Consider the following 27,531-nt stretch of genomic DNA (forward strand, 5'->3'; position numbering starts at 1 on the left):
TATACTCCAGGATCGGTGTTCGTGCCCTCCACACTGGAACGTCTCCTGGAAGGGAGAGAGGAGGCCCAAGAATGGAAAATGGCCGTGGAAAGTCTGGATCAGAGGGCAGTGAGCAGGCCAGGTGATGTGAGAGCTGACTGAGAGCATGGGCTAGAGGCTGATTGTGGAAGGGTGAAAAGTGCTAGGAAAAAGGGATTTCCAGAGCCCAGAACAAGGCCACTTCTGAGGTAATACTGCCATCTAGTGCTGATACAACAAGCAGCAATTGCCCTCTAAGAAAATGAAGAATGAGCCTCGAGTGGGAAAAATACAACAAATCAGCAGGAAACTTATTTTTAACTCCAACTACAGATTCTAAAAGACAGGCAAATCCCACTGCCACAGTCCTCAGAACAGCCTGAACTTTCCACATACCGCCGAATGGTTGCTACAGCTAGGTTCAAACCCCAGTTCTGCTCATTACAGATGAAAGGCTGGGGCAAATTAATTAAGTTCATTTTCTCTTCTGAAAAATAGGGAAAATAATATTTACCCATACGCCTGCTGTGAGAATCAAATGAAAGAGCACATGCAACATGTTGGGGATATCGTAAGCACTTCATAAATGCTAGTTGTTGTTACATTCCTAATGGGGTATGGCAAGAGCTGGGACAGGAGCACAGAGGAAAGTACCTGGATAAATTAGATAGTAATTAGTGATCTTTAGCGAACCCCACAGGACTATTCTTGGAGAATTCATTTTTTTTTCACGTGTTCTCCACATTTGCTTTTCCAGCCTTCTGCCTACATTACTGCAGCATTTCTCCACTCAAAAACATGAATGGTTCTCCCTACCTCCCCTACCAGTCTCTGGTCAGGCCTCTCACACCATCCTGCCTGACTCCCCACTGCTCTCTGCCCATGGGCTCCAGGGCCGTGGTTGCTCTTAACCCATCCTCCCCCCGCTCCCCAGACCAGTCTTTCCTTTACGACACGGGGGGCTTTTGAAATCCTCTACGTGAACTAACCCAGTCCCTTCGTCTAACCATCTTTGATGAATTGGGAAAATATATAGTTGGGGAGCAAATAAGCAACTATTTTATTTTGAAGTTTAATTTTTTAAGGAATTTTGCTTAATTATGAGGGAACTTTGTAAAGCACAAAATGTTCCTTTAAAAATTAACCGTACTCTGGCCTAGTTGCTGATTTACTTCCAAGCTGGATGGGGTTCCCATGTAAAGATTAATTTTTAGCCTTGACCCACTTCTGTACTCCTGGGGCTCTGGGTAGTGATGTATCTTTCCAATCACAGAGTAGTGAGTCTGGCTTGGAGTGGCTGCCTCCAGACACCACTTTTCCCAGGTACTGGAAGATGCTAAGATCAGGTTTGTTGTTGGGTCATTTCTGGGAGTTTGGAGCTGAGGAAGGAGATGAAGTGGCAGGTAGGATCATCGTCAATGGTAACTGTGGGTTTCCAAGGCGAGAGGCTTGTAGGGACATGTAGTAGACACTGAAGGGACTGGCAAAGGAAGGTTTGCTTGAAAGACACTATACCAAAGCTTACGTCTAGCGAAGTTAAGTCTCAGAACCACCTGGGGAAATATTTATGGGTGTCCTTTCGAGGGAAAATGGGTCAAAATATGCTTACTTGAAAGGGTGGTGGAAAATCTAAAAAGTACACTCCTTGCCTTCAGGTACTCCTCGTATCATGACCACTGCTTCCTGGCCTCAGGTAGAGGAAAACACTGACATGGCTACTGCTTCTAAAAGGCAAAAAAGTGCGTGTTTCTCAAACAATTGGACTGGCACAGTTTCTTTGGGGAATAAACTTGTTTGGAAATAGGTACCAATTCCCTGTAATGAAGAGCCTCCTGAGATTGTGATTGAGTCAAGTTGAATCTATAGATCAACCTGGGGAGAACTGCCCAAGAACAGTGATCAAGTCAGGGCGGTGTTGGTATAAGACAGACAAATAGATCAATGGCGTGTAATAGGGTCTGGAAATAGGATAAAAGGAGAAATAGCTTTTGATTATATTCTACCTCCTAGCAGGAAGCACAACTCCCAAAGTCTTTCCTCTTAATCCCTAGGCTACTCTGCATTTTACAAGATCCTTTGATTCTCACAAGATCACTATGAGATAGATATTCATATCTTAATTTTATAGGTAGATGAGAATTGGAGATGGCTAGACTAGATGGAGTAGAACATCATCAATGGGATACCGTTTGAGAGACAATGGGAATATTCGCAAATTCCCAGAGAACTTTTCCCAGAAAAGGATTTCTGTTATGCTCTATGTCATATCAACTAACAGAGAACGAGCTATTGAAATCTGTCTTCTCCTCTGACTCTCAGCTTCTTGAGAGCAGAGATCGACATCATATTAGTTTTATTTTAAATCTCTAGTGTTTAGCACAATGCCTAGATAAACTATCAGATTATGTTTGGCTATGCTGTAGTAAAGAATAAACCCTGAAATCTTAGTGACACAAATATTTGCTTCTTGCTCATATGAAATCATCTGATCTCCAGGGCTGCTCCATTCCAAACGGTGATTCAGGGATCCAAGCTGCCTCTATCTTATAGCTATGCCTTCTGGAGCCCATGCCTCTAGATTGCTGTGGCACGAGAAAAGAAAGGCAGAGGATCACATATGAGCTCTTAAATTCTTGGCCTAGAATTATCACATTTCACTTCCACTCCTAGCCCATTGGCCAGAACTAGTCATATAACTCTGCACATCTTTAAGCAACTGGGAAATGTTGAGGAGCACATAATGAGCAGTAAATGCCTCTGCCTTCCCGGCTAATAGCACGTACTCAGTAAACCTTGGTGGAGAAACTAGCGAGTAAATTTTGACACAAGGTTCGAACTACACTATCACAGAATTACTCAAATCTTGAAGCAACTTTCAACCTCCAGAGCCTCAGATGAGTGTGCACATACCATCAACAAAAGGAATAACACAAATGGATCTACTACTTATTGATGATCTACTCTCTACAAGGCATTGTTCTAGAAACTTTATATGGGCTATAGTGTTTACTCCTCATGAGGGTCCTATGGGATAGCTGTTAATATTCTTCTTTCACAAATAACTTTTTCATGGAATCATGGTGAGCAAGTAGCAGAGCTGAGGTTTGAGCCCCTGTTTGCCAAGTTACAAAGCTCTTCTTGCCTCTAGGGACTCCTTCAGGTATTGATGCCTTATGGAGACTCATTAGCAGGTGAAAGCAATGGTCTTTAGAAATACAACCTAGAGTAGCTGCCATAGTGAGTGGTGCTAGGAGGAGGGCAGAGACAAAGCTCCATTCCACAGCTGGCTTTCTCCGTCCCCAACTCTTCTACCCTTTCTCGGCTCTCTCCTGTTGCGTCCCAGTGACTGCCGCTATTAGGTATAGAGACACCAACAAGACCTAAAGTCAGTGGGGAAAACAATAGAGTTGAGAGCTTGTTCTGAACATTTGTGTAGTTTCTGACATCTGTTTTGCACATTCCACCCTTTTTGAGCAAATGAAGGGGCAAGAGCAGTGATCTTTACACAGGACACCTTTCCCAATGGTCTAGATTTTGTAGGAATTGACCAAGTTCACTTTACGCAGTTCTTCCAACCCTACAGAACAGAGACCTGAACGTCTCCTAATATACCACTAATACTCTATACTAGCTCAAGTATATCTAAAGAAGGCAGAAGGGTTCCTGGTCAGGCTTTGCCATTCTCATCTTTGAGCATAGATAGTTCAATTGCATTCTCTGGGTTTTAATTTTGTCATCTATAAAACAGGCTCTTGAACATCTACTTTCTGATCACCCTTTATCTCACCAGGTTATTGTGAGCATCAAATGGAATAATAGATGGAAGAGTGCTCTGTAGACTGTTAAAATTGATTTAAATGTTCACGGTCGTTATTTATGACAAGTATAGGGGAGAAAGAAATATTCCTCTACCCTCTAGCTTCTTCTGGATGCTCTAAGCATTAAACTGACATGAGACAGAATAACAGGAGAAAATCAAATTTTATGACATGTATACATGGGAGACACCCAGGAAAACTGAGTAACTCAACAAAATGGCTCAAGCCACCATCTTAAATACCATCTTCAGCTAAAGATAAAGGAGGATGTTGGGAATAGTGGTTTAGGACCTCAAGGGTGAGGAAGGCAATTCACATGGAGATGGAAAAGCAAATGTTTGGTAAATAAATGTTTGTCATGCCTTATAAAGACAATGAGAGGTAGAGAGGACTTTGATCAAATGGGCCTTGCTAGGTTCCTCCCTGTCTACCACATGAAGTTCATATTCTACTAGAGTTATCTATGGTGATAGCTTTTGTAACAGGCTTTTTATTTTAAGTTCTTTTAGACAGTTGGGAGAAGGTCAAAATTTCTTCCTGAATCTTTTGTTCTCAAAAATAATCAAGCCAAAGAGACACATTTTGGGATAGCAAATACTCCTGCCCTACGCCAGCTAAATAGTGAAATTTTCTTCCTTTCTGATTGAGTTATGATTTTGTGGAGGCAAGGAAGCAAAGCTGCATACACCCATGGCATTTTGAACACAAGCTCCCTCAGTCTATAAACTACACTTGTCTGTACACATTTGCTTCTTTTGATGATGCTTAAGAGCCAGGCTATGGAGTCAGAACACATTATTAAGATGTGTGATGTTGGGCATAAGATTTTAATCTCTCTGAACTTTAGGTTTCTCATCTGTGAAATAGGGATAATAATATTTATGTTTGGGGATTATTACAAGGGTCGAAACATTAATGAACATAAAACAGTTTACACAGTGCCATCATTGCAATCTTATTGTCATTATTATTATTAAGGAATCATCATGCTGTCTCCAAAGGTCTTTGTGTAACCAAATTATTCCACTGCTCAATAGAATAAGAACATCTCTAACATTTCAAAACACCATATGAGGGGCCAGCCCTGTGGCAGAGCAGTTAAGTTCATGCACTCCGCTTTGGCAGCCTGGGGTTTGCCGGTTCAGATCCCGGGCACAGACATAAGCACCACTTATCAAGCCATGCTGTGGCAGGTGTCCTATATATAAAATAGAGGAAGATGGACACAGATGTTAGCTCAGGGCTAATTTTCCTCAAAAAAAACACACCACCGTATGAGCTCTTGGATCAATGTCTCCCAGAATGTCCTAAACGGTCTCCAACACCTCATAGAAAGCACACAATTTATAACACACCTGTGGTCCAAAACTCTACTTGGAAGTCATTTGTTTGGAATTCAACACATATTTTCCTATAGAAAGAAAGCTATTAAAATAGCGGTTGGATTCCCAGGTGACTGGAAAATACCCACTTAATTAACAAAGCAGCAGAAAATTGGCATATTTGCAATGCAAATGAGTATAAAGCAATGTTGTTGCATTTCTAGTCATAGGCCAAAACTGAAAACCAAGAAAATTGTGTAATAAATACTTCATTTATTTTTCATAAATGCTGACGATGAGGAAAAGCAGGCTTAAGTAGAGAAACAGAGAGCTTAGTGGCAACTTAAGGAAGAAATCTTAAGCTGCTTCTGAGGGTGTTTTCGAAGGTTTTGGAGCTTCTTTACCCAGTCTAAGTGCGTCAAAATGTTTTTATTTTTTTGTTCTTGATCCAAGGGACTCCACAGCACTAACCTCATCTGCCACTATGGAGTTATTTTTGGTTTACAAATGGAAAAGGAAAGGAGATGGGAGAGATTAAGGAAATGGGAGAAGTGGTGAGAAAGATTTCTCAGAAAAAATCAGCAAATAGTTTGGAGAAATTCAGGAAGGAGGAAGAGGCATCTGTATGTAGTGAGATGGATTACCTGGTCTGTGAGCAGGGAGAACATGTGGATGAGAACCCATATCCTCCTGTAAAAGGGAAATGGCGTCGTGACTGGTCAAATAGCTCCTCACAGAAGCCATAAGATGGTCCCACATGCCAGAACAGCTTGTAAAAAGAGAGGCCTCAAAGTTGGTGAGGAAGAGGGAAGGAAGGCTGGGAGCACCCAGCTATTCGGTGTTAGGAAATAAGCTCAAATAATGTGCTGGTTTCCCGTTTTGTACTTTATTGCTACAAAGTAAGTGCTGAACTAGAATGTTAACATGATCTTGTCTAAACAGAGATCTTTGCATTTACAAGCAAGGGAAGCACAGAATGTGATGACTTGAAGGACCTCGGCCCGATCTTTAATTTCTGGTGGCTCCAAATCTGGTAGAGATTAAACTGAAATATATAGAAAACTATAGTTTTTCAAATGAGGAAATGAGGCCCACAGGGAGGAAGTAACTTGCCTATGCTCATGCAACTAGTAAGTGTCAGCAACCTCCCTGAAGCAGTCTGCCACTAACTCTAGTCTACTAATTAGATAACCAAGAGTTTACCCTGTACTCTAGCTTCAGCCCTTTTTGCTGATCTTGGCTAACCAACCAGGGGCAGAAGGAGTAGAGGAGGAGTTGGAATGATGAAATCCGTGTGGATAAGTCTCTAAAACCTTAAGTTATGCCAAGAAGTTAATTCTCAAATAAGAAGTGAATTCCAGGCAATGTTGCTATCCAGGCTATCCAGAGGTAATTGTCAGAGTCACATACTATGTCAGAAAGAGCACTGAATAAGGAGACAGGAGACGTAGGTTCATTTTTAAATTCTGCTACGGTGTCAGCTTGTGCACATCTCTCCATCTCTCTAAAGACCCTCTCAGCTCCATCAAGCACAACCATTCTAATTGTCTTATAATTCTCACCAGGCAGGATTTGTGATCATTATGGCTTGGGGAGGGGGGACAGTGGGTAGCTAACGAACTAATTGGGTCAACATAGCCCCAGGGTAAGCATATCCCTAATATAAATGTACCTCCTCTCAGAGCCTCAAAAATTCCTCCAACCCATGATAACCAAAGCTCCTAGAGTGAAAGGAAGACATGAGTCACTCCCCATCACTACTGCAAAAGAGGTTCTGAAGAACTGAAACATCCTGCTCCTCATGGTAGAACATGCTTACAGGTCAAGAGGGGAAGTTTAATGACTGGCAAGGAAAACTGGCTAATGAGAGTGGCTGAGGGGTGGTGGGCTGAAGAGCAGAGATTACTTTTATGCAAAACAGAATAAAACAAAAAAAGTGGCCATCATGACCTGGAATGGGTCCTGAGTCCTCAATTCACAATGTGTGAGGGCTCAGGGAAGAGGCCAGAACTGATCCTGGGCAGATAGAAACCCCAGTCAATTCTTGCAGCATCTGACTAGACTGGTGCCTGTCAGACCCACACTAGCCCGTTTGTTCCTCACTCCATACAGATGGAATCTTTAGTTCCTCAGGCCACTCCAAAGTTAGAAACATGCTGGTCTCATTTTTACTCTATCTGGTCTGATGTTCCTTGGAATCTAAGTCCTTCACTCTGACCTTTCCTCCCCGTTTTGGGGACTCCCTGGGGGCTCACCTCCCTCAGCCACAGGTGGTATTGATTCATGTCTTTGGTCCTGACCCTGCCTGTGCGCCCAACAGCTCTGGGACCCTTCTGCCACCATGCATTCCATGACCAGGGCCTCCTCTGGCTATAACTTCTCCTTTCTCAATACTGCCATTGCTATGGTGATGGCCCTAGGCTTTGCAGTCACTCACCTTGAGGTTATCACCCCATATACAACAATTAAAGCTCTTTCAGCCAACCTGGAACAGTGTAATCTCTGAAACAAAGCCCTCAAAGTGTAGCCTTGACATTATGTCTACCACCCCTTTGGGAAACTGGGCATAAGTTCCCAGGGAACTAACTCAGAAGGTCTTGAAGGATACCACCCTGCAGTACCAAGCACCTAAAGGGGGTCATCAGAGGCAGCCTTTGCTTCCCCTCTGGCCTCTCAATGACCTACCCTGCAATTTCCACTCTGAGACTTCTTTTAGAATGCCTAGGAATTTTTCATACAAATAAAAATTCTGATAGCCAAGAGTTCCTGAAGTGACACCAACATGAATTGTATGAGTTGCAGGGGAGGAAGAAGTTCTCCTCTACCCTTATAGATTCTTCTGGCTGCGCTAAGAATTAAATTGACATGAGACAGAATAACAGGAGAAAATCGAACAGATTTAATAACATGTATACATGGGAGAAAACCAGGAAAACTGAGTAATTCACCAAAACGTCTGAAGCCACCACCTTAAATACCATCTTCAGCTAAAGATAAAGGAGGATGTTGGGGGTAGTGGTTTGGGATTCAAAGGGGAGGAAGGCAATCCACATGGAGATGGAAAAGCAAACATTTGGTAAATAAATATTTGTCATGTCTTGTAAAGATAATGAGAGGACTTTGATCAAATGGGCCTTATTAGGTTCCTCCCTGACTACCACCCCTAGTTCATATTATACTATAGTTCTCTATGGTGATAGCTCCTTCCTGGAACAGGCCTGCTATCTTAAATCCTTTTAGGCAGTCAGGGGAAGGGTCAAAATTTCTTCCTGAGAAGTTTCTTTTGCTCTCAAAAATAATCAAGCCAAAAAGACACATTTTGGGGTAGCACAGAATCAGATGAAACCTTCAAAGGAAGACAATTTGTTATCTAGCCTAACTGCATTAGATCAAATGGCAATATTGAAGAAAGCAAACTCTGCCTTGAAATGTCTACTGGCCCCAGTCAGTGTCCTTCCCCCTTCCCGTGGTTAGGGAAAACTATTTGAACCTCACATCATTAGCAACAGGTACCACTGAATGTCCTTACTCTTAGACTTTAGTTTCCTTATCACTGGTATGCTAGTTGTGCCTCACCATTTTTTACCATGAGACAAAATGCATGAATGGATTAAACGAGCTCAAGTTCTTGATCAGGGTGCAAGACACTTTTATCCATTCCTCCCCTTTCTCTTCCTCTTGGACTGTTGGGATAGAGGAGAAAAGAAGAAAAAATACTGAAATGGAGATCAAATAAAATGGAAACACAAGAAAGCCATTAGAAAACTTGGATCCTCCCTTTAATTTCTGGTGTCTTTAAGTCTGGTATGGATCAAACTGGAACACATAAAAATGTATACTGCTAAGTCTCCCTCCCAAACTTAGAGAAAGCTTTGAACAACGAAGTTGCCCTTCTCTTCAACTATAAGCCTTATATTGGACCTCTGATAAAAATAGTGGGCTCAGCACTCTACCAAGCTTTATATATGCTATGAAAAAAAAATGCATCATAATCGTATTTTCACCCTAAGAAATTCTTTTAAATTCAATATAACAAGTAATTTATGTGAACCAACTCTTTTTTTTTTTTGCATCATGGAATTGAAAATGGAGAATGTTTATCTTTAGACGTTACCAGAAGACATTATTCTGAGCCTTCCCCTGTAATAATTTATGGCCTGATATTTCACAAGTTATTTCATTTCCTAGCCCTCATTTTCTTCAAATGCAAAATGAAGAGATTAATACCTTCTCTACCTACTTTACAGGGAAGTGTAAAGGAAATAGCAGATAGAAAAGAAAATAGTAGACAGAAATGAGATAAAATAGTGTTTAGTATATATAAAGATGCTTTCAGATGACATAATTCACATTGTTCCAGGCAAGTAATCCTGAGTGCATTTGAGCCATTTCTCTTGGATTAGACACAAGCATTGTTGAGTTTCTATACTAGAAATCTGCAGAAAAACATTTCTGTGAGTGTGTAATGTATAGGATATGGAGATTTGTTGAGAGATCAGGAGTTGAAACCTGGTGGAAAATTCTCATTCAACAAGGCAGAGAGATGACAGACAGGGGAATGTTAAGTTCAAGTAATGAACATTTATGAACAGCACCTCAGCGTCATGTACTAACCTAATGCCTGGGGCTACAAAGTGTGTTGGGGGGTCCCAGGTTCAGTGATTCACTAGGAAGACTCATGGCACATAGCATATAATTGAGGCTATAATTTATTACAGCGAAAGAATGGAAAGCAAAATTAGCAAAGGGAAAAGCTCAAGGGGCAAAATCTAGAGGAAACCAGGTCTAAGCTTCCAAGAGTCCTCTCCCAGTGGAATTAAGCAAGATGCACTTAATTCCTCCAGCAATGGATTGCGACAACATGTATGAAATTTTATCTACCAGGGAAACTCATTAGAGACTCAGTGCCCAGGTATTTTGTTGGGGGCTGGTCATATAAACACCCTCTGCCTAACCCATACCAAAACGGTAGCTTCTCCAGAATGAAAGCAGATGTTCAGCATAAACCACGTTATTTGCACAAACAGTTTAGAATAGTGAGCTATCCTTATCAGGCACTGGTGGGAACCTTCCCAAAATCCAATTTCCCAGACTTCAGCCAAGGTCCAACCCTGAAAGCAGGCCTTTCAAGGGATAACATTCTCAGTCCTGTTGTGTTAACTCTTCTATGCACACAGAGGTATAAATTAGTGATTAAATACAGTTGGATAAACACAATGATTAATTCATTCAACTAAAGTTACTGAGCCTTCGAAGAGTCGAATAGGAATAAGATAAATTAGATACGGTTGCTATACTTTGTCAAACTCAACTCAGTACCTCAATAGCTCCCTGCCCACCCATCGACAGGGTGCGTTGCCTATAAAAAGCTCTGTGGCTGTGCTCCAAATTCCTCCCCCTAGCCTCCATCTGGATCCCACCGCACATCCCAGGAGCTCTGTTTTCTGTCTGTCATATAACTTCTTTCTGCTTAGCCCCTTAGGTGGGTGTTTGAGGTTACTTCTCTGTTTTACATGACTAGATTCTGATGTGGCCCTAGATGCCCTCAGGTCAGTTCTGCTCCATCCCTACTCCCACCAAGATTTCCAGCACCCTACTTTTCATTTGGCCTTCTTGGCCCCCTCGTCCGTTAGAAGAGCTGCCCCATTTGTGTTTGAATCCCTAGTTCCTAGGGCTTTTTCCCATCTCTTAGTCAATGACTTAAGTCATTCCATTTCTACTCATGGCCTTTAACTAATATTTACCCCACTGCCAACTGCCAGGGAGATGTCTAGAGCTGTGAACTACAGATTTCTCAGTCTTTCCTGTTGGAATCCTCTCATGCAGGAGCTCTACATTCTGTGACTGATTGCAACCAGTGCCTTCAGCATATCTGCAGCTAGTATTCCCATTGCTCTTGCCCCTACTGGAGGGATTTACCCCCAAACCTGCCCTCTCCTCTTTCAGGGGTGGTTGTATCAGAAGTACTAACCTCCAGGTTTACAGGGTTCAGATTGGGGATGGGAACTAATGGAGGTAACATATGTTGTTTTCTTGGTGTCAAAATTAGCAACATATTCAATAACCCAACTGAGGAGTTGAAAGATGTCAGCTTCCTTCCCCACATGAACTACAGCCCCAGGCAAATCATACATCCAGAGGTTCCTGGGAACTCCCAGATATAAGTATCAATTCAGTCCCAATTTTCCTACCCTGATGGATCTCCCCCCAAAAAGGCACAGAGGTATGAAATAGCCCTCCAGTATTCAGTGACTCAAATGACAAGGAAAAGCCACAGAGAAATGGAGCTGGTGAGACAGTTAGATGCTGTGTCCTGGAAAGCTGTGAATGCCATGATTTTGGCCCTTCAAAGACAAGAGGCATGATCAGACTTGCATTTTAGAAAGATCCCAGGCAGCTGGAGGGAAACAAGATGGAGAGTGAATCTGGGGGCTAAGAGACAAAGATAAGAAATTCTTGTAATAATCTTCCAAGAGGTGGTGGGGCCTCAAGTAGGCTTGAGGCAGGGGGCATAGAGATGAGGGGACAGACATGAGGGGTATTTCGAAGACCAAATAATCAGGACTCGGGGATGAGGGTGGGAGAATGGAGGAGTGCAACATGACTCCCTGCTTTCTGGCTGAGGTATCAGCATCTTTGCCAGTACGTCCATTGAGATAAAGAATACAGGGGGTTAATGCTGAGTCTGAATAGCTTCATGCTGTAGCCCCTCTTCGCTCTCTCCTCTACGTCTGAAGTATTCTTACTGGTTTTTGTTTGTTTTGTTTTGGTTTATCCTTTGAAGCCCCAGAAATGCCCTTCGTGTGTTTGACAGACTTTCAGGCTCAGGCACGGGAGCGTCTCTCTAAGACAACTTGGGATTATATTGAAGGAGGAGCTGGTGAAGGCTTCACAAAGGAAGACAACATCGCAGCATTTAAAAAGTTTGGTCTTCTGTATCCTTTCTATTATTAAGCTAGGATGCACTGGTTGAGAGCTCCTTGGAAAGTAGCAGTTTTGGCTGCTGCCTCCAAAGAACAGAGTACTCAAGCTGTAATAATGGTTTTTGTAGTTGTTGTTTTGCTTTGAGGGGAGGTTGGAGCGTGGACAGGTGGGTGGGGAAAGGATGGATACAGAGAGAGAACTTATCTCAGTGCCTCTGCAGAACTGGAACAAGTGAGTCGCTCCTCCTCTGTTTCCCAGAAGCTTTGCCACCTGACGAGATAGGACAAGAAGGTCACCAGTCACTTGGGCAGGGAGGAGAAGCTGCTGGATAGCCCTAATGTCTTCAGTTCCTAAACTTCTAGTTTTGAGGAGATAATGTACGACAGGAAAGAGGACTCAGGTTAGAAGAAATATGAAGACCCAAGGAGTCTTAGGGATGAAAGAAGAGCAATTCAAGGGTTGGACTGGAACAGCAGGGGATAGGGCGTGGGTCAGTAAACCACAGCCCACAGGCCAAGTCAGGCCCACTGCCTATTTCTGTATGGCCCACAAACTAAGGATGGTTTTTCATTTTTAAATGGTTGAAAAAATCAAAAGAACAAGAAGAACTTGTGACATGTAAAACTATATGAAATTCAGATTCTGATATCCATACATAAAGTTTTATTGGAACACAGCCAAGCTCAGTCATGTACATATTATCTATGGCTGCTTTTGCATGACAACAGCAGAGCTGAATAATTGTGACAAAGACTGTATGGTTCATAAAGCCTGAAATATTTACTATCTGGTCCTTTACAGAAAAAGTTTGCTGACCCCTCTGATAGAGAGGTCAGAAGAAAACTGAAAAATGGGATGCAAGGTGAACACTATACTCTGTATTTCCCTACCTAATTAGCCCTTTACCAAGCACTTTAATTGCTCTATCTCATTTTGTCTTCACAAGACTATTAGGAAATTTGGATCATTGCTCCAATTTCACAGATGAAGTAACTGAGGCTATCCAACTCAAGTTTGCACAATCAGGGTTTCCAGAAAAATCTTTCTAAGTTTGTGTACAGAAATAACAAGATTTTGTGAAAAACAAGCATTTTTGGACCCTGAGGCTAAGTATCTATTGGTCTTAAAAGCATATTTTAAGTATTAATTGTGAATTTTCCTGCCTTCTTCTAGAGCGGTATTTAAGTCAAATCTTCAAATGAATTAGCCGCTAGTAAAAAAAACAATAACACCATGATCGTTCCCTGAGATTTGTCCTTTCAGTGACCTTTTCTTACTTTGTGGAGACTTGATTCTAACCTTCGAGGGAAAGAGCCTGGAATTCCTTCCTGCTTATTCTTTTCTTCCCTAGTGCTTGATATGATGAATGAATCAAAGCATCCAAGTGCTGAGAGTCTGGTCAGGGGGGCATGGCTCAGAGACACAGACCTTTGACAGAGCAAGACAGGGAATGGTGTGGACACAGGAGGTAGGTTAATAAGGAATAGGCTTGGGAGAGGCTTCCTGGAGAGGGGCCTTCAGTTGGTCTCTGCTGCCTAATCAGCTACCAGCCAACTGACCCCACCAGAGGTTTCTTGGAACACAGTCTGGTCTAAACCCGCACCAGGAATCTGGAGGCCTCAGTACCAGGTAGCACCCGCATGCTGGAGAGTAATCCCACTAATAGAAAATCTCTTTGTTGTCCAGCGCAGAATTCGCCTCCGTCCCCGGTACTTAAAAGATGTGTCAGAGGTGGACACCAGGACCATAATCCAAGGGGAGAAGATCAGTGCTCCCATTTGCATCTCACCCACAGGTTTCCACTGCCTTGCCTGGCCTGATGGAGAAATGAGCACAGCCAGAGGTATGAACAAACTCCACCTTGAGGCTCCCTTCCCAGGGGCCCTGAAGTATGCAGGAGGTATCCTTCAGAGCGTGGCCAGGCAGCTCCAGGATTTCTCTACAGAAAGGGCCTAGGGACAGCAATCTGGTTAGAATTAAGGAGGGTGGAAAAAAGAATGCTTAAAGCTGTGTTTGTGAACGTATCACCTAAGATCGAGAAAATACCCATTTTCCATAATAAACATGGTTAGAGTGGGAGAGGGGGCTACAGATGATTAGGAGATCTGAAATCCCACCAAGCCACCCCACAGAAAAGGCACACTGGCTCCTCTGACACACTCTCTGTGGGGAAAAGGATGCTTAGTGTGGCCTCAAGGGGAGGGCTCTCTTTCACCCCTTATGGGCCAAGGCTGGGGCTGAATGGTGAGCCTCTGAAGTTCAGATGAGGAGAGTTTCATGACATTAGGTCCTAACACAAGGCCCTGGCAGGTGCTCTTATTCAGATGTTCCATTTTCTTTCACCTCAATTGATTTTGTCATCTTATTGGACAAAAAGTTTCTTGTGGGGTATGTCTCCTTCCTAGTAGCACCTCATTCTCTTCCCTTATCCCCCACCACCACCAAAAAAATAATAAGGAGTAGAGAAGAGCAGAGAAAAGAAGGGAAGGGAAGAGAGAAGGAAGGAGGAAGGGGTTAAAAATATTCCTGTGGCTTCTCTGTAATCTTTGTCCTGAGTCAAATCTGTTTTTTCGCAAGTTTTTCAGAGCTTCCCTGGGCTCTTTTCCTTTGACTCCATGATATAGGAAGCAATGAATCCAAGAATTTTCTAGAGCTGAAAGTGACATCCATCTGGTTAGGAATCAAGTCTGGCTAGGTTGAAATACAAATAGCCTATATGAATGTGACTACTTTACTAAATCTTCATGGTTGAATGTGTTGTGTTGTTTTGAGGGTGGGGCAAAAGAATGGGTTATCTCCTGTTGACATCAGGAATTGAAAATATTAATTCTTGATTAGGCAACACTCTCTGCCCATGGATTGTAGAATGGTAGTGACATTAACCTGTTGGAGAATCGTACAGAAAATGATTAAAGCAAGAAATGTGAAATATGCTATGCAGCAGCAGCAGTTGTCCACGTCATCATCACTATCATCATCATTAACCTTATTATCACCAGCATTTATACAGTACATCGCTTTGTAATTTAAAAAATCCTTCCATATCTAGTATCTTCTTTAATCTCCCACTAACCCTGTAAAAGAGGCATTAGTATTTCCTCCATTTTACAGATAAAGAAAATGAGACTTAAGTTCACAAAGGTAAAAAGTGGTAGAACTAGTGTTCTTCTCACTTTGGATATCATGATTTTTCTAGTACAAGCTCAGTCTTCTCCATTGGAGTTACATTTTCTCATCCTTTGTCCTCTTTAATTCCCTTCTGCTTCATTGATGAGTTCACCAGAAGCCCATTTCCTATCTCAAAGCTGCAACATGGCCCAAAATGGTTCTGAGGACTAAATGAATCTCAGTTGGAAATATTTTAGTATGAACTGCAAGGTTTGTAAGACAGGTTGTACAGAGGGGGACCCAGACAGCTTTAGGCCTCCCAGTCTGATCAAACGCCTCCTATCCCTGCCCCATAGAGAAGCAGAATGAAGTCAAGATGTATCTTCACTCACAGGGCAAGCTGGTCAGAGGCGACACAGACTCCTAGGGCTTCTCATTCGAGTCCAGAATGCCTCTATCTCCTCCAACCTGAGTTGTGTCATTTGCTTTGCAGCTGCTCAAGCAGCTGATATCTGCTATATCACCAGCACGTATGCCAGCTGTACCCTTGAAGACATTGTTGCTACTGCCCCCAGGGGTCTCCGGTGGTTCCAACTCTATGTGCAGCGCGACCGGCAGCTAAACAAACAGCTGATCCAGAGGGTAGAATCGCTGGGTTTCAAAGCTCTGGTCATCACTGTAGATGTACCCATAACTGGCAACAGGCGACATGACATTCGAAACCAAGTGGACTTGAAGACAAACTTACTGCTGAAAGATCTTCGATCACCTAAAGAGGTAGGAAAGATACCAGAGCCAATGGGCGAGCAATCCAGGAGGCACCTTTCCATCCCCCTTTCCTCCCTTCTTTCTTTCCACAAGAATTCATTGAGTGTCTGTTCTGTGCAAGACACTGGGAATGCAGCAGTTCAAAAAGTGGATTTGGTTCCTGGTACCCAGAACTTCCAGACAAGCAGAATATAAGACAAAATGTTCTCATGCCTGGAGTTGCCCATCCTTTCACCAGAAGTGTTCTGGCCAGGGCTGGATATGGAGAAATAAGAAAGCTAGGGAAAGGATTTTTTCATGAAATACGAGAGTAAACTAAACAAGTTCTTCCAACATTTTCTGCTTTATGACACACTTAGAAAACGATAATTTTGGATAGCATACTTAGATAAACTGACCCTCTGAAGAGGATGCTCACACCCAATATGACTGGCCCACGGAGTATAGCCAGCCCAGGCTCCATCCTGCTGCCTTGAGAACTGAGGGGTCAATATCTCTGCACACCTAGAACTCATCCCTGGGGCACCAGGGTACTGCAGCACACTTGTTTGGAAACTATGAATAGGTGACTGCAAAGACTACTTCCCTCATTAAAATCCTACAGTCAGGGCCTGGCCAGATGGCATAGTTGTTAAGTTTGCATGCTCTGCTCGGGCGGCCCAGGGTTTGCAGGTTCAGATCCTAGGTACAGACTTAGCACTGCTCATCAAGGCAGGCTGAGGCGGCATCCCACATAAAATAGAGGAAGACAGGGGCCCGCCTGGTGGCACAGCGGTTAAGTTCACACGTCCACTTCTCGGCGGCCTAGTTCGGATCCCGGGTGTGGACATGGCACCACTTGGCAAAAGCCATGCTGTGGTAGGCGTCCCACGTATAAAGTAGAGGAAGATGGGCACAGATGTTAGCTCAGGGCCAGTCTTCCTCAGCAAAAAGAGGAGGATTGGCAGTAGTTAGCTCAGGGCTAATCTTCCTCAAAAAAACAAAAATAGAGAAAGACTGGCACAGATGTTAGCTCAGCGACAATCTTCCTCAAGCAAAAAGAGGAAGATTGGCAACAGATGTCAGCTTAGGGACAACCTTCCTCACACACACACACACAAAATCCTACAGTCAGATGGGATGGAATGCCCCAGAGAAAGCAAGCCATGGTAAAGTTGGAATCCTTCGGCTACAGTAGAGATAACAATACCAGCCTTTTCAGCAATGAGCAGCTGTGATACCCAGCCAAGTGACTCAACAGTTCTACTCATTAACCTCAAATGGGCCTTGAGGTTTTCTAGAATCCTGATCTCAGATTCCAGGGACACGTTGTGATTTGCGGATATTTGGTTCACATGGTGAGCCAAGGATAAATATTGGGTAATATCTGATTTAGGGTTATTGAGGTATTGCTTAGTTCTTATTACTCTGTGCATATCTCAGCCATAACACTTTACATTGGCCTACGAATGCTTTTGCTTACCTTATCCCACTTACTAAACTGTGAGTTCTTTTAAGGTAGGGACTGCCTTATTTGTCTCTGTGTCCCCAGATCCTGATGTCATTATTGAGCAGGGACACAATTAATGGTTAAGGAATAAGCAATTGAAGTAGAAATTCTTTTTACACAAATTTTGTTAGGAAAAGGAGCTAGAAGTAGTATTGTTGCTCCTCTTTTCAAGTTTATAAATGGTGCTCTCCAAATGTGTCTCATCTTTGGAATGGATCAAACAGTCTTGAAGGAGTTCGGGACTAAGTTTCTCTTTTATTCCCCACAGAGTTCAGGGCCTTGTCTCCAGATGTCCTCCATAGACCCATCCAACTGCTGGGATGATCTTTCCTGGCTTCAGAGCATAACTCAATTGCCCATCATCCTGAAAGGGATCTTGACAAAGGAGGATGCAGAGTTAGCTGTGAAGCACAATGTCCAAGGCATCATTGTTTCCAATCATGGTGGGAGGCAGCTTGATGAGGTTCTCGCTTCTGTAAGTAGGATGACTTCAGAGAGGGTGTCTTTGTGAGTGGTGGGTGTGTTTGTGTCCACAGCAAGGTACTCTGTGCAATTTGATGCATACTCCCATCTCTCTTGCCTCATACGTTGCTATGTACCTGTGAATTTTAACAACTTCTAATCACTGATGATAGCCTAGGGGCCGGCCCCGTGGCCGCGTGGTTAAGTTCGCGTGCTCCACTTCGGTGGCCCAGGGTTTCACTGGGTCAGATCCTGGGCAAGGACATGGCACCACTCATCAGGCCATGTTGAGGCGGCATCCCACATGGCACAACTAGAAGGATCCACAACTAAAATATACAACTATGTACTGGGGGGATTGGGGGAGAAAAAGCAAAAAAAAAAAACCCAAATAGAAGATTGGCAACAGTTGTTAGTTCAGGTGCCAAGCTTTAAAAAAAAAAAAAAAAAAAGATAGCCTAGTGTGTGCCAGGTTATTTTTAGAAATTTTACATACATCACCTCTAAATCTCACAACAGTCTTGCAAGATGAGTATTATTATCCTTATTTTACAGATAAGGATACTGAGTTTAAAGATATTAAACTCTTGCTCACATTTTGACAAGTTAGTAAGGGGTTAAGGTGGACTTTGATGGGACAGATGTTCTAAAGCCACTGAGGTCTCCTGCCTTCTGGAAGAAAGTGTTCTGCTTGAAGTTTGCCTGTTGGCATAGTTGTAACTTCATGTTTTCTCATATGACACATCCCAGGAAGGAACAGTCTCTCCCTCAAGCTAACAAATAATGTCTTTCACAAGAAAACTTTAAAATATCCTAGGAATCCTTTGCTAAAAATCTGACACAGTCTGTAATTTTTTCCCCTAACTTATGAATTGGGGAAATGGGGAAAGAAAATGAAGAGGAGGGAGGCAGGGAAAGAATCTTTAAATTGGAATCAATTGACTTATTTTCATGGGTATATACAGCTTGTATTTTCTCAAGAGATTCCTCTATTGCTGCTTGACTTATTTTAAGAAAGGGAAGTGGGGTTTGTTTTCTCTGAAGTTTTTTGGCCTTTTTATTATATAAGTAAAACATATTTACTGTTTACTGTTTATAAATTATAAAATATACGTAAGAAAAAAAGAATAAGATAAAAATCACCCCTAATTTCATCACTATCATTAATAACAATATTTTGGTAATTGTTTTTATCAACTTCTTAATGCAAATATAACATTTTGGGTTTAAAAAACTACATATACTATTTTGTAATTTTCTTCTTTCACTTATTAATATGTTAAGAGCATCATTTCAATGTATATGCTTCTCCTATTTTTAATGGTGTGTGGTATGAATGGACAATTTTTATAGCCAACTTCTTGTTGTTGAACATCTGGATTGCTTCCAAGCTTTCGCTACTTTAAACAACACATCGGTGACCATCCTTAAATCTTTAGTACATTTTCAATTACTTCTTTAAGACCAATTCCAGGAAATAAAAAAGCTACATGAGCCAGTCTGTACATTCCAAGGCTTGTGATGCTTGGAGGTTTAAGGTGCCAATTACTCGCCTCCTCCTCTCCACCCGGCTCCAACTGAGAGAGAACAGGCATGGAATGACATGGAGATCAAGGGGCACACTTAACTGTGGCTCTCTGTGAGAGCAGAACTGAAGGGAAAGATCAGGCCTCCTGCTTGCCACCCCAACTCTTCACCTATGCCCCTAGCATAAAGCAAGTCTGTAGAACACACGCAAAGCTCTGTCACCCAACTCCTGCCATGATGCCCTCAAACCCACCTCTCACACACCCAGTAACTGGCAGAACAGATAGTACAAAAGAGCCTCACAGGCTCTGAGCAGTCCCAACTGTGCTTATCAGATTAGAGTGGAAAGCAAAGAAGTGGCCGTCAAAAACAAGTAGCAAAGAGGGTAGAATACCGAAATCACTCTAGTAAAACATTATACAAGAGGCTATCTCTCATGAATGAGTTTAGCTAGTCTTGCTCCCTTTGGGAGGACTGAGTAATAAGTGGAGAAAGAGGCTGACTAATTCTCCCACTGCACTTCAATAAAGAATGAGTGTTGGCAAAGGCAGGAGTCAGAGAGAAGAATTTCTCCTACCTCATCATGCTCATCAACATGTTGTTCTCCCAAGCCTCTTGACTTAACAACCAAACCCCAGGTCACCCAGGAACAGGACCAAGATTAGTGTGAGGCTAGCGAGGTACCTGCCTCTGGCTCAAAATTTAAGGTGCCAGAAAAACTTAGTAAGATAAATAATAGTTTAATGAATTATTTTAAAAATGAAAATTAATGCCAAAAAAAGCCACAGTGAACAAAATATCAACCTTATAATAAAGACAAAATCTGTCGCTGTACTTGCATAACCCTGCCTCATTCATCTCACCATAATCCTGGCCCTGGATCTAATTTATTTTATTTATAAAAAACAAGTCCCCAGCCCACAGGTCAAAGTTTCCATTTGATTTATTAAACATTGAGTTCAAATATTATTTGTCTTAGTTTTTCGGCCCAAGGTAACTGTCTCACTCTTCTCACTCTAGTCCCCTCCTGGTGAAGCCTGTGACTCTTTGAGCAAAGTCTCTGTCTCTGTGAAACCCCTTGTGATTCCTCCTAGGACTAGGGAGAAAGATAAGCTAGCTATTGTCCCCAGAAACCTCTAATGAATGTCCTGTTTTGACCTATCAAAAATTAACTCTAAAGCCATACTGGACCTTAGGCTGAAATTCACTCCCTAACCTGTATCTCAAATTCCATCAGCTCCATTGTCCAGTATGGCTCCAGCAGAAGAGTTTGCACAAACACATTTCTTTTTCACAACATCATAGAAATAATACCATGCTGGCGCCATAAAAATACCCTTATTTGAACATGCATTCTCTCCATTAACACGTAAGTCCAAAACATATTTAATTCTCCTCCACGTATAAATTAAAGTGCAAAGTTCTTTCCTCCCTGATTTCATACTCTGCTGAGTCTTAGCCAAAGGATCTCATTCAGGTAGAATTCTGATTGACTCCCTCAGCAGCAGAAGTCCCCCTAGGGCCCAGTTGCTACTCCTCCTCTCTGGTTGTCCCTCAAAGAGGCACAGAACAGGAGCCCTGAGGCAGTTCCAGAACCCTTTCCCCAAGTCTTTTCTCAGACTCTGCTCTCACCCCTCCTCACAGACTGGGAGGTGCTCAGGAGCACAGCTGGGTCTGGGGCACCTTGGGGCAGCAAGGTCTGTTGGCCACAGGTCCTGAAATTGAAGAGGCAAAGTGAGAGATAAGGTCCAGTGGAGAAACCAAGCCAACGTGATAAGCTGCTTCTGTTTTGTCTTTCAAAGCCTTCAAATCTACTTTTACAATGTTGCTGCTGCAATCCTATCCCATGTCTCAGATAACCCGTGAGGGAGTCAGGAACAAGTTGCTCAAACATGTGTAAGGAACAATGTGTAGCCCAGTTACACAAGAGAGGCTGCGGTAAAGACACTTGGGCCACGGCCGATCACTCTTGTTTTGCCAAAAAGACTTAGTGCCTTAGTAGTGGAGAACATTTCTAGCCATACCACCTTAGAAACAGAGAAGGCAGAAGAAAATCAAAAGTCAAAATGTTCTTTGAAAAGAAGATTAAAATGAATGGAAAATGTCTGCCTTAGGGTGTGAAGAGGAACCAAGAGGTTCTTCCAAGCTGTAGGCATCTGAACAAGTGAGTCAGAGAGAAGCTGCCCTCTGTAGAGCAGAAAATGGCAGGAGGGAGAGCCCACAGAAAGTTCCTGGGCCTTCGGAACGTAGCTGCACTGCTTTGATAGGCGCCAGCAGCCTCAGGTGCAGGAGGGGAAGAAGCTGTGAGATATGGCCCGGCTTGGACTTCCTGGTCCTCGCCCCCATTGAGGGGGCACTGCTGTCCCATGATGCCCTGAGAGTCAAAACAGAAATCCCTCGAGCCACACATGTCTCTCCTTTTCAGATCGATGCCTTGACAGAAGTGGTGGCTGCTGTGAAAGGAAAAATTGAAGTGTACCTGGATGGTGGGATCCGAACTGGCAATGATGTGCTAAAGTCCCTGGCCCTTGGGGCTAAGTGTGTTTTTCTGGGGAGACCAATCCTGTGGGGTCTTGCCTGCAAGGTGAGAATGGCAAAATGAAAACCAGCAGAAAGATAAGGTGCTTCTCATTGTTTTCCTTGCTTTTCTGTAGGTTAGCCCCCAAGCTTAGCCATTTTTCCAGGTGACCCAGGTTCCTGAAGAACAGTTGCACCTGGGCCATATCTCCATGATTCCTCTGAGCATGTTGCAAAATTTCAAGAGCTCTCACCCCTATCTCCCTCTTCGCTTCCCTTGATTCCTAACATAGTTCTAATTTCACAGATACCCCCCATCATCCCCACCACAGCTCTGAGCACACTTGGAATTTGTACTCAGCATATGGTCGGAATGTTCCTTCATGCCTCTTTTTGTCTCCCTGTCTCTCTCTCTCTGTCTTGGGACCAGGGTGAACGTGGTGTTGAGGAGGTTTTGAACATTTTAAAAAATGAGTTCCACACATCCATGACCCTTACAGGTAAGTTTTTACAATTCTTTTCCTGATTTGGAGCTGAAAGTGGGAGGTCTGAAGAACAAGAACAGCAGCCCCTCCTTCTGGCTCAGCTTCCCCCGCCCATTCGCTGCCCAGAAGAGAAGGCAGGGAAGAAACATCCCAGACAAAGACTAAGCACAAACTCAAAATGTGATAACACCTGCTACAAAAGCAAATGCACCTTCAGATTATGGGAGGGAGGGCTCCATTTTACTCTGGCCTGTTCAGATCACATCAGGCTTGTTGGATGTGATTTTGAGTGTCATCTTTTAAGTAACATTCATGGACTGTGAGAAGTTGAGATAGTATGTAAAAGAGGATCATGGACGGGCTGAGGAGATAGATACAAACAGGAGGAGAGAAAGGGGAGAAGGAAAGCCTTGTCTTGTGTAACCACAGACAGCAAGACAAACATAAAAGTCTTGACATTACGTACAGGTGGATTTCAGTTAAAACTGAAATTCTTGTAAAGTAGTGCTCATAAAAACTTATACATTTTAGCAAAACCTGGAATCCCAGGGATCCTGTAAAATAGTGGTTCTCAAGTCATGAATGTACGTTCCCTCTTCAGGAGCGTTTGATTTGGATTTTTAGTTGATTTTTTTCTGATTGGCACAGTGACTGCAGGATGGGTACTGCAGGTACTTAGTGCACAGGGATGCCAACTGTCCTAAAATGCTTGGAGTGTCTCATAGAAAAGAACTGTCCTACCCAACGCCAGTGGCCAATAGCTCTGTCTTTGACTGTATTTGTTCTGTAGCTGGTCATGATTGCAATGTGAGAGGACAGAAAAGATGAACCCCATTAAGACTTCCATTCACTCCTCAATTCTAAACTTTAGTAATAACAGAGACCTTTTCCAGACGTAAGGAAATAATGAATCAAGAGCTCTGACATGAAATCAATACCACTTTCATGCCATTAACTTATTTCCACAGATGTTACCAAGCATTTGCCATGTGCCAGGCACAAGGCAAGACGTTCAGGCTTTTCAAGTCTGGTTTTAGTCTGATATTTAGACAAGTATCTTGTATTCAGTGTCCAAGTTTCCTAGTGTCCATTTGAGTTGCAGACTCAACTTTTTGGGCTTGAGTAGTACCAGCTGGAAAACTTAGATCAGCTTTAACACCAGCACCAGCCTAATTTCCACTGAGCAGATGAATAAAAACACGGGAAACGGATCAAGGCTTTGAGGACCAGAACCATCAGCTTTTGACTAGAACCCTATTACTCAAAGCCTGTGAAGATAAGTCAATAAATGATCCAACGTCACTGAGTCCCTCCCACGATGGAAGGAGCACAAGTGTGAACACATATCATATTGGTGTCTTTTGCCCCTGGGAGGGAGAGGGTAGAGGGATGGGAAAACCTATGGGCTTCTGCAGATTCCAGGAGGCTGAGATGACTTCTGCTCCCCCAACTATTTTTTGATGGTGAAATGATGTTTGAACCTCTTTTAACAGAAACTTGTTGGGGGAATTCACAATAACAAAGCTTTTTTATTTCACCGAAAGTTTACACTAAACAATGACTGGGGTGTACGTGGTGGCTGGAAAATGTTTTTCTGAAATAGAGAATGGAGAGCCCCCTTTTTAAAAAGCGGCAGGGTAAAAAGAAAGGAAAAAGAGTATTGTGAGCAGTTTCATGCTTGACTTTTTATACTCCTCTCCTTCTAATCGTTCTACAATGAGAATGTCCTGTTTGAAATGTATAGAAAAATTAGTAACCACAACCAAATATGGGACAGAGAAGAGAGTTCGGGAAGAAGAGAAAGAACAGGAAACCCAGGCAGAAGGGCACCCCTCAGCATCGTCTGTGTGAGAATGGCTCCTCCAGGGAAGACGCACAGGCTAGTCCTGGGGGAGAGGAGATCTCGGATGGGGGCCTGTGCTTTTGCTGGAACTCATAAAAATACAGAATCATAGCATGAAACCCCAGAGATTCTGTCACCCCTTAGGCGTTCCCTGCACAATGCATGCAAGACGCCTGACACAATTGGCACCCAGGAGGGTGAATCTGTCGATATGACTTCTCTCTCCTAATTCCCCTAGGAAATGTGTATATTTTTCACTTATGACCCTGTGGCATCATAGCCATGGAAGAGAAACCTATTTGCCCTATTGCTGAAAACAAGATACGTTTAAAAGTAATGTTTTTCTAGCTGCAAGGCCAATTGCTGAAATTTTATTTGTAGAAAGGTTAAAATCATGATTTGTTTTGAAAATCAAAAATGTTGGTAATAAATCATATCAACACAAGGCTGCACAGACTTCACTAAGGTCTCATTCCTCGTAAAGGGAGAAGGCTGAATTAGAAAAGTGTATGAATCTTCTTGAAGTTTATTGTTTGGAATTACTCACTTCACTTTAAATTAACCAAAGCATTTTAGTGTGAATATCATTCTAATTTACAGTAATGAAAAAGCAAGAATAAATTGTACTTATGCATTCTCTCTCCAACTTTTCCTGAACCTCCACCAAGTGTAAGGCAGTGTCCTTGGTACCGTGCAGGAACCATAAACCAGTCTGATGAGAGCTTACACGAAGCAGAGTAACGACACAAATATTACTAGGGCTGACATGTGAATGGAGGCTTCAGACTGTCTCAAAATGGCATCATAACACTTTGATGCAAGTATTGAGACACTTTTCATAGTTCAAATATTGTTTTCACTGCAATATATAATCAAAGATTATATTTTAGCATCTCTGTGCTCCTTGAGTAGGCTGGCCTGCTTTGAAGCCCCACTATTCTCTGCCCTGAAACTCAAAGCTCTCAAGATCATTGTCAGTTCTGAAGAGCGCCACATCTGGCTCCAAAGTCTTGCTTCTGCTGAATTAGTTCAATTTGCTAGTTATTTATGTATCCCAAGCCTGCCGTTACTGTCCACTACAATCAACTCTGCATGAAACTCAGCTCTTTCCTCGGTCTCCATCTTTAGGAAAAGTCTCTCTCATTAGTTATATTTTTGTGAGTAATACGCTTCGCTAAAGTAATGTTTTGGAAGGTGAAGCTGCATGCATCATAGATGTGGAAGAACTTCGAGCGAAACATTACACATCCTGTTAAATTCTTTCAGCCTTCTCACCCCCAGGGATTTTTCACTGTCTACCTGAGCCCACAATTCTCCACCCCAAACCATCATGCCAGTTTCTCTTTCTCCCTTCTCTCTTTACTTCTTATCTGAAGTGACTCTCCTCAATCCCTGTGTCTAGTCTCAGCTACAGTCTTACATTTGCATTTTAATCAAGATCCTCCATGAAAGAAGGGTGTTTCACTTTACGGAACTTTCCTTGAGAAGGCAGTTGCTGTATGAAATACTCACCCCATCTCTTATGCTGTCCCTGAGTCATGTTCCTCTGTGACAGATACTTCCTATATTCCCGAGCCTTATCAAGACCGAGATAAAGGCCAAGTTGTATACATGAATTGATAAAAAGAATGCCAAAATAGTGTTTTTATATTTTTACCATGCCATTTTGACACGGTCATGTTAAAAGAGGACAAGGGCACAGGCACACAAAATAATTCCCAATGCAATCAGTATCATGTTATTCATTCTGTGTACATAACATTTTATCAGGGTGAGCATGCAGATCAAGTCAGGCTTGTTCTCACTGCATCATCCCATTACCTTGATGGGGTTGGTTACTGATGTTTTAGAGAAATGAACTTTTTAACTGCATTGTTCTTTTAGGCTGCCGGTCAGTTGCTGAGATCAATCGGGACCTGATCCAGTTCTCCAGGTTGTAAAGAAAGAAAGCTAATAAGCAGGCTGCTGAGGTTGCCCACAGGAGGAAGACAAACTCATAGCGTGCTGTGTGGTGCCATCCTGCCTAGGCCCCATCCTATCCAGCAGCTCATCCCTTGCACCTCTACCACTCTACCCCCTGTACTTCAGGCTCCCCAAACCCCTCATCTTCCTCAAATGTGTCAAGGTCTTCTTTGCCTCACTGCCTTTTACATGCTAATCTCTTGCCTGAAATCCTCTGACAGAAAAGATCTTAAAAAGGTAGATCACTAATGACTGAAATAATGGGTTAAATTTTTTGCACATCCTATATATCTCTATGAAACAATTATAGAAATTTGCACTCTGTACAGAAGAGCTATACATATAAAATATTCCCCAACAGAAATCATACTCCAACCTGTAAATAATAGGGAAATAATATAGTTTAAAAATTAGGCTTTGGAGCCATACAGACATGGGTGTAACAGTAAGGACTGCTACTGACAAGCTGTGTGACTTGGGAAAGTTTTTCAGTCTCTGTGCTTCCGTGTCCTCGTCTATCAAATGAGGATTATACTACCTAGCCTGCTAGGTTGGGAGAAAGACTAAGTGAGATAATGTATGTAAAGTTTTGAGCACAATGCTTAGCACCTAGCAGAAGTTAAAGACAAGTTTAAAGTTTAAGTTTAAGCTTTTATTATTATTGTTTGTCAAATTCCTATTCCTCTTTCAAGACCTTGTTCAAATGTCAACTATTCTTATCCTGGCTACTTGCTAGGTGCTTCCCATTAGACTTTGCACATTCCACTATTAAAATCCTTATTAAAGTGTTTTATATTTATTTATGTGTTTGCATATCCCTCTCCACAAATAGACTGTACAGGGCTCCAGGCGAGAAATTGTATACTTGTACTGGGCTTGGCATATAGCAGCATCTCAATGAACATTTGTGGGATGGATAGATGGGTGGGTGGATGGATGGATGGATGGATGGATGGACGGACAGATGGACTGACTGAAGATAAATGAATGAAAGGGGAGATGGAAAAATGAATTGATGCCCTACCAGAGTAAAAACTTCCCAGACCACTAATCATCTAAAATACTCTTCTAGAGCAGGCACACCCAGCTGAATAAGATCTGGCACTTGAAGACACCAAGAAAGTTAGGGATGGAAATCAATGTCCTAAATAAACGACTTCAGAACTGGTTTCCCCATATTCTCTCTTGTTAAATTCTATTCTCCTTGTTAAATTCTATTCTCTATACAACAACCAGGGAGATTTTCTTTTAAGTACAAGCAAATCCTATGTCTCACCTGTTTAAAGCC

General features: G+C 42.5%; 1 protein-coding gene and 1 long non-coding RNA gene across 11 annotated transcripts in view; one reads left to right on the forward strand and one right to left on the reverse strand.

Annotated features, from left to right (window-relative positions):
* The window catches only part of LOC124229908 (uncharacterized), an 84,581-nt gene that overhangs the window by 29,006 nt on the left and 28,044 nt on the right, over positions 1-27,531 (reverse strand). The gene's annotated exons all lie outside the window — the stretch shown is intronic.
* HAO2 (hydroxyacid oxidase 2) lies at positions 1,274-27,031 on the forward strand. 10 transcript variants are annotated; one of them, XM_046645433.1, is made up of 9 exons: positions 1,317-1,341; positions 1,674-1,757; positions 11,943-12,081; positions 13,774-13,925; positions 15,684-15,967; positions 17,716-17,922; positions 21,862-22,020; positions 22,384-22,453; positions 26,166-27,031. In XM_046645433.1, the coding sequence occupies exons 2-9, from the start codon at positions 1,688-1,690 to the stop codon at positions 26,219-26,221; spliced, it is 1,137 nt and encodes a 378-aa protein (XP_046501389.1). In that variant the 5' UTR covers positions 1,317-1,341; positions 1,674-1,687; the 3' UTR covers positions 26,222-27,031. The 10 variants fall into 10 exon arrangements, with proteins under 10 accessions (XP_046501395.1, XP_046501389.1, XP_046501390.1 ...); XM_046645431.1 differs by having other exon boundaries at positions 1,337-1,421; XM_046645432.1 differs by having other exon boundaries at positions 1,338-1,364.

The sequence above is a fragment of the Equus quagga genome, chromosome 18 (genome assembly GCF_021613505.1).
Source record: "Equus quagga isolate Etosha38 chromosome 18, UCLA_HA_Equagga_1.0, whole genome shotgun sequence".
In the NCBI taxonomy this organism is placed as follows: Eukaryota; Metazoa; Chordata; class Mammalia; order Perissodactyla; family Equidae; genus Equus; species Equus quagga.

What these genes read in the sequence shown, in the direction of transcription:
- HAO2 (XM_046645431.1), top strand. Translation starts at nt 1,352, where the DNA reads ATGCTAAGATCAGGTTTGTTGTTGGGTCATTTCTGGGAGTTTGGAGCT. An exon ending in ATCTTCGATCACCTAAAGAG is followed by an intron (nt 15,968 to 17,715) that starts GTAGGAAAGATA and finishes TATTCCCCACAG; the next exon opens with AGTTCAGGGCCTTGTCTCCA. An exon ending in TGTGGGGTCTTGCCTGCAAG is followed by an intron (nt 22,021 to 22,383) that starts GTGAGAATGGCA and finishes TCTTGGGACCAG; the next exon opens with GGTGAACGTGGTGTTGAGGA.